The 7,249-nt window shown below is 50.4% G+C and overlaps 2 protein-coding genes and 1 pseudogene across 3 annotated transcripts; all 3 read left to right on the forward strand.

Annotated features, from left to right (window-relative positions):
- Window positions 1–361: 361 nt before the first annotated feature.
- TEOVI_000082500 (uncharacterized protein) lies at window positions 362–1,279 on the forward strand (the record flags this gene model as incomplete). Its single annotated transcript, XM_067224156.1, has 1 exon — window positions 362–1,279. One exon carries the CDS (start codon window positions 362–364, stop codon window positions 1,277–1,279), a length of 918 nt encoding a protein of 305 aa, XP_067080257.1.
- Window positions 1,280–1,907: 628 nt separating this feature from the next.
- Window positions 1,908–5,447, forward strand: TEOVI_000082600:pseudogene (annotated as a pseudogene). Its single transcript has one exon. A coding segment is annotated over exon 1 (3,540 nt).
- A 926-nt stretch (window positions 5,448–6,373) lies between these two features.
- Window positions 6,374–6,979, forward strand: TEOVI_000082700 (uncharacterized protein; the record flags this gene model as incomplete). Its single annotated transcript, XM_067224157.1, has 1 exon — window positions 6,374–6,979. The coding sequence occupies one exon, from the start codon at window positions 6,374–6,376 to the stop codon at window positions 6,977–6,979; it is 606 nt and encodes a 201-aa protein (XP_067080258.1).
- Between the last annotated feature and the right edge of the window lie 270 nt (window positions 6,980–7,249).

Here is a 7,249-nt window from a genome sequence, read left to right on the forward strand (position 1 = left end):
ACGCCCATGGATGTGAGCAGGTCCATTTTTTTGTTGCAATGCACCTACATAAGCAGGTGGCGCAGGGGACCATATGCTCTTTCTCGCACGCACGGGTGGTAGTTGCCTTCCATATGAGAGTAAACGAGGTGCACGTTAACTATTGTTTGTTATGCAAGTTGGGTGAAAGAATCTGGTGCCGTGGTGGGCGCCGCGAGACAACGTTGACCAGAAGTAATACTCTGTGTTTATGTGCGCCGTAATTTATTGTGGATCCCATCTCTCGACGCTCTCTCCACTGCTTCACCACTTCCAGACACCAGCGAGGCTGTTGCTAAGCATTTGAACTGGTGTTTGGGGTAAAAGGGAGGATATAAGAGGCATGTACGGCCCGCACCACCGCGTTGCGCCACTTCGTCACACTGGCGCCGGTGTGACGAAACTCCCTCGCAACCATTGCAATCAAGGCCTGCAACGACAGTGCTCATACGCGACGAACACGCTCCAATCCCTACCATATGACACACAAGGTGCCACGTCAGCAGCAGGAGGAGGCATTGGGTCCCACACGATGCCCGCGCGTATGCAACAACCACGGCTATCGGTGCCATCACATTCACATCCGCCGCCCTTCTCACAGCTCGCGACGCAGTCCACACCGACGCAGCTGGGTGACGGGCTTGTGTCAGGCAGGTCAGTCCCAAACGTAAATTATCAACAACCGTCACAGCAACAACCACAAGGTAGTATGGAGGCTGCAACCGCCTTGCTGGCCTTTACGCAGGCAATCCAGGGGCAGGAAAGGCACATGGCCACAGGTTGTCAGAGCCTCTTGCATTTACGTGCCATAGCGGAGGCACAAAGTGCGCAAGTCGCCGCGGTGAATGCACTCGCCACAGAAGTTCGGGCAATGGTCGAAGCAACTCGCGATGTATGCCTTCTGTTGACACGTACGAGGGAACAGCTTCCCGAAACCAAAACTTCAGGAGTCCATCGGCGCGAGTCCCATGGGCCCTTCCGTCCCTTTTCGAGGCTTGTGCTCGGCGAGGAATGTTCCCCCCACGCCTCACCTGTGGAGGTTGCAAGTGAACACAGCGGAAACGAGAATAAAACTAACGTTAAAACATGCGGATGGAGGGACGGCGTCAACGATACGGGTGCAGCGTACATTTCAGCGACCGCCGGCTTGAAAAGTGTCGTACTGCGAGGTGCAGGAGACGGAGCAGCAGCAGCAGCAGCGTCGCCAGTTGAGAACACCTCACAACCACAGTACATCGAAGATGACATTTTCTCTATGTGAAGAATTAGCGTGGCGCTCCTTTGACATGTTCCTGTGGGCGTGTAGCTCCAACAGTGTGACCTTCTTTTTTTTTTTCGTGATTGCTTAACAAACACACACAGGTGTCCTCATCTAAATGGATAGGTACCGTGTATGTGGGGGAGAAGGGGCTGGGTTATGGCCTTCCGTGATCCTAAGGAACAACCGAAATCTGATCCCACTTTACCTCCTTTTCACTTCTTCACATGTGACTGTCCGGCATGTGCCGTTTTTGACATTGTGATTACGGTGTGCTCATCAACACCATTTGGTTTTCGTAACCGTTGTTATTTTTTTTCGATATACCAGTTGATTTGTGCCACATGAGAATTAGCCTTAACAACAACGCTATAACCATGTTGAGCGCATTTGCAGTAGACACATATTTTCTTATCTTTCCTACTTTTATCATCTGCTTGTGTGCGGCCTGAATAACAGTTGGGGAGAGGGGAACAGTGCCAGAGAGTTAAAAAAAAAACTTAACACTTCACCGCAGTAGTAAATAAATTCTCCCGCCGTTGTTTACTCTGCAGATGCTCTTGATAATTTCCTCCAATGTATTTTTCTCTATTCTAAGAGCATAAAAAGGTTGGGGAAAGGGAAGGAAGTGATGAGTGATTTTGACAACAAATGTCAACCCTCCCTAAGGAATAACCTTCGCTCAGCTACAGAAACACTTAACCGTCTGTGTCGAGCGACGCCAGAGCAAGATATAGGTAGAATGCTTCGGGGAAATAAGACAACTCCACAATACAAAGCCGCTGTTGCACCTTCAGCGAGGGAAAACAACACCTACCCAACCAGATCCTCACCGGCAGTAGCGACATCAGCTTCGCGGGCCCCAGGCACGGCGGGCGAGTGGGCCAATGCCTTCCGTCTTCTTCAATCCCAAGTGTATAACTGTGTGGTAGAGCTTGACACGGAACGAGTTGTGCGCAGCAACAACATCCGTGAAGTGGAGCAAACACTCTCAGGTCATGTGGGGGAGTTGCGTGCCATGATACTGCAGATGAAGAAGGAAAATGAGTACTTGACAGGTGTAGTTCGATCGCTTCAGAAGCGGGTGTCGCCACATCGCGCTGGTAGGAGCATCGGCAACGGAGAGCATACGATCACCTCTGCTGCGCCTCCTCAAACAATGGCCACCGTGGCCGGTATGGCTGCGCTTACAGAGCGATTGGAAGCGTTAGAAGATACCGTAGCACGGCAGCAGCGAGTTGTCGGAGACCGCAACACTCGGCTGGAGGGAAATATCCGTGAGATGGTGGGAAACGCCGTAAATATCGAAGTGGAACGAACACGCCGCATTGCGCGTGAGGCGGCCCGCGACTGCACCGACGAACTTGTGCGCACTCACCTTGCATCCATACAAGCGGTCCTTCAGAGTGAACGTCAGCATCAGCAGAAGGTTGATAGCGCATCAAGCGACGCGGCACGTGAGGTGGTGCAACACTTCAGGAGGCTAGAGGTTGATGTGCAGCGGCGTTTGCAAGAGATGAATTCAACAATTACTGTTATAAGGCAACAGCAACAACAGCGGGAGTCAGAAATTCAGGAGCTTTCGGTCCGTGTCGCGCAGGATGTCTCAGCAGTAGAAAGATCCGTCGAGGCTGCTCGGCGTGAGCTGCAGAGCGGTATAGCAAAGAACGCACAGGCCAATGAGGCACGCGCTGAAGCAACTCAACTCGCCTTGGAGGCTGCGGTTGCAGAACGGGCGATTGCAGCAAGTAAAGAGGTTGTTATGCACAGGGCCACTATCATTGATGCAGCAGAGGCTGGAGCCAAGCAAAAAGAACAGCAGGAAGAGCAGCGTTTGCTACGGCGACTTGAGGATGCGCAGCGTACCAATGAAACGGTTCAACGGCAACAAGAAAAGTTAGAGGAGCAACTGAAGGGGCTGCAGAGTGTAGTGCAAGAACTTCAGCAACAGCTTGTTGAGGCGGTTAAGGCATCCAATGTCGCATCAGCGGATATAACAAAGTGGAAGGCGCGTATCCGCGAGGCGCTAACGACAAGCGAGGAAGCCCGCACGCTCGCACAGGAGTCCACTGCGTGTGCGCAGAAGACAGAGGACTCAGTGCGCGAGGCACTGGCGCGTTCTGGGGTGCAATTGAAGAGACTGGTGGCGGATCACGAGAATGGCACTCTTTTGACTCAGCAACTCACTGAAAAGCTTGAGGCAACTGAAGCCCGTCTCGCTTCGACCCGAACTGTCGTGGACGACCTGAGCGAACGCCATAAAAATAGTTTACTCCCAATGACCGCAAGGGTGGAGACGCTCCACCGAAGTTTGCAAGACATCTTTGGACCGAAGATGGAGGAGATAAGTGGTTCTCTAGTAGAATTGAAAGCAACTGTGGAGCAGCTACAGTTAAATGCCTCCTCACGGTCGAAGTCAGACGCCCGACAACTATCGGATATGAGGCGTGAGTACACCACCGACATACAGCAACTGAAGGATTGTTTACACCAACAGGTACGTGAGTGGAAGCAGGAGTGCTGCACATCGTCAAGTACACTAAAGGCGGCAGTGGATGGGTTAAGTGACACAGTAAAGTTGCAGGAGCAGTCAACCACGAGGAGAGAAGCACTACATGCATCAGCCGCAGAAGTTGCAGTGCTTTCGGATAGGGTGCAGGCGTTGGAGGCGGCACGTGAGGCGGTTGAATGGCGAGTTGCAAGAGGGGGAAAGACATCAAACCTCGCCACAGCCACTGAAGGAGCTCAACAGTCAGCAGGAGAAACAACGGTAAACTCATCCGTTGGGGAACCAGGAGCCGCTACAGATTCAGAACTAGGAAATAATGGTGAGGTCATTTACGAACTCCGGCATCGAATCACCGCCGTGGAGCAATGTGTACGGAGTCGTGAGGACAACCTCCAAAAACTGGTACGCAACGACATACAAAAAGAAGTAGGGAGACTTGAGCAACTGGTAAACCGCATGGATGAAGAGAACACATCTAGGATGCAACTGCTGCGAGTGCAGCTCAGTGACGACGTGGCAACGCGGTGCAAAGGCATGCTATGCGAAGTGGAAACCCCTGCACAACGTCAGTTACAGTTGCAAGTGGACCGCCTACGCGAGTCATTGAACCCGGCAAAACTCATTGCTGCTATCGAAGCTGATGTGGAACTTCAGAACCACCTTTCACTTGCATTGCAAGACGCTTTCGCCCCGCGCGTTGGCACGTCCGAGTCCTTCGTACAAATGAAACGACGACTACAGAAGGCGGAGGATGAACTAGCCGAAGTGAAAGTGCATACACGTGAACAGAATGAAAGAATGAAGATAATAGAATCGAATTCGGAGAAATACATGTGGGAATCTAGTAACCAGACCCAAGGAGAGGGAAGTGCGGGCGGAAGGTCAGAGGTAGGTGTGCTTTTGCAGTTACTGCAGACAAGCATGAAACAGTTGCAGGAGGAGCAAGCGGCAGCGAGGCGCGAGCGCGAGTTGTTACGAACGACCGCGAAGGTAGTGGAAACGGCCGCCCCCGCAGTAGAGGTAACTAGTGGAGAGGGCCCAAGTGCCGGCCACCACTGCACCTCTGCGGATGAAATGGTTGGGTCGGATTTAAAGACCTATTTGGAGGGTTGTATCAATGCCGTCGAGGCAAAGGTTGAGGCGGCTGCGCAGTCTACTGCTGACACGCTTGATGTTCTAAAGCAGAGCATCGAGATGTGCGTGTCGTTTTTTGTTGATGAAGTGAACGCCTCTGCACTATTAAACCCCTTATTTTTACCCATAGAAGCAGGTCAGAATAAACTAAACGTGAACACCGTGAAGGGTTTGGATGGTGTGCTCTTATTTCTTTGGCAACACCAGTGTGGTTTACAGGCTGCCGTACAGGCGCTGCAGGACGGGAGTTTAGGCACACTCGACTTGCTGCAGCATCACGAAGAACAGCTAGCGCTGCTGCAACCGGTGGGGCCGCTTGCAACTCACACTGCAGCTCAGTTGGAGCGGCTTGCTGTCAGTTTGGGCCTTCCACTCGATACGGATGCCATGGATGAGATGGAGGAGGAAGTGGAAGTGGAAGGCGAATTGATAGAAGACGATGATAATGATGATGAATTAATGGAGGAAAGTGAGGAGTTGGTGGAGGAAGAGGAGGATGAGGCAGAACAGCCTGATGAAGAAGTGTAAACAGTGGTTACAAATAGGTGGAGTGTGGTCACGGTTAAATCGTAACGTGAAGTGAATTTTGTCCTGTGTTATTTTGTTTTTTTCCAGTTTATTACTAACCTTACCAGTTAAAAATGCTTAATGGGCGTTGGTCCAAGTGCGTGTCCCTCAGTTGGGCGCTGCACCGGATCCTAGTAAATGTTATGCTGCTATTGCACGAGTCAAATCCAATAGAAAAGATTTAAAATGGGGATTGAACGAGTAGGGCAAGAACGAAGGTAAATTGAAGCGCAGGGAAGCAGTCAGAAGGAATGAAGAAACGAATGGGAAACATTGTGAATGGGAGAGAAAACAAAATACTTCAGGGGGGAAATAGAGTGGTGATTATATCTCTTCAGTTTGAAACTGTGCAGGTGTCAGGCACAGGTGTTTGTACTTTTTTAAAAAAAAAACATACGTATTGCCCCATACGCACGCACGAACGGTTTGTGTGACGTGCCCGCTGGGAGTGTTGTTGTCTTTTTCCCCCTCCTCTCCTTTTTCCTATGCGTTTTTTTGTTTTGTTTTGTCTTTGATTTTTGCTCTTTACTTTGTTTTAGCTACCCCTCTGAATTCACTCGTTTTTTTTCTCTTGTTTCTTGCTAGTTGCTTCGGTTTTCCCCCCACGAAATAACATTATGTTGCTACTAACGTGGTGTGAAGACGCCTAACGTGAAGTGGAGGTTAACCGTGAAACACCAAAGTGCGTTCGCGCACGTGATCCCGAGATCACTTAATAAAATATAAATAAATTTACCTACTTATTTATACCCATCCCTTTTGTTGTCCCTGTATCAGCATCCTTTCATTTGTCTACTTGTCAATATATACTTTCCTTTCCTCACCCCTCACTGCGGAAGAAGCCAGTCCTCCATCAAGTAGCGAAAAGTGGTCGAAGAGGAGATCGTATGAGCCTTTTAAAAGCAGATCAATTGCGGCGCGATCTGTTCATCAAGTATAGCGATAAAATTGCCGAACTTCTTGGTGAAACGGAGGAATGCAGCCCAACAGAAGAGCAGCGGGAAAAAGAAGAGATCGAAACTACGGAGCAACGAGGTCTCAGTAGTCTCCCAAAGCGGTTCCGTATTTCCTACCCCCGACAACATCTTCTTAGGCAGCGTGCCATGCAAATGCCTCCTGCTGCTGATGTCGGCGATGCAGAGAACAGCCCCGCTTCCGCTTCTAATTCAACATGTCCACCACCCGGAGAGACTGCCACCGATGAGGACGAAAATGTAGAAACAATATGGGTGGAACTGGATGAAGAGGAAAAACGACCAGTGTATAATGAGCCCTATCCATCAGTTAAGAGGATGATGCGGCGCATGCAGGATGAGTCATTGCGTCTGTTGATGCGTGAAGCTCGCATACCAGTGACCCCTCACCAGGGCGATGCGTACCTCTTGCAGCGGATGGAGGTTTTGCAGCAACTAGAAAAGAATATTGGAGACGATCGCATCAAGATTTTGGCGCGGTTGCAAAAGATGGATGGAAAACTTCATACATGCGAGTAGCAGTCTCCTACCGCGGGGCGCGGGACCTCTTCATGCCCATGTACAGTAAGAAACAACGTCTGTGACACCAATACCACCAGCCGGGGATATGTGTTTTTTAGGCAAGAAGCTTCTACTGGCACAGCACACTCTTTCCTCACTAGCCGTTACGGTAACCACGGGACTGAAGTCGCAAAAGAAAAAAAAGGTGGAAGAATGGAGGAGTTGTAAAGACAAAGCAAGAGAGATGACAGAGCGCTCAGCAAGCGATACATTTTCTTCTTTTTTTTT

The sequence above is a fragment of the Trypanosoma equiperdum genome (genome assembly GCF_001457755.1).
Source record: "Trypanosoma equiperdum strain OVI genome assembly, contig: ctg_245, whole genome shotgun sequence".
Taxonomy (NCBI): Eukaryota; Euglenozoa; class Kinetoplastea; order Trypanosomatida; family Trypanosomatidae; genus Trypanosoma; species Trypanosoma equiperdum.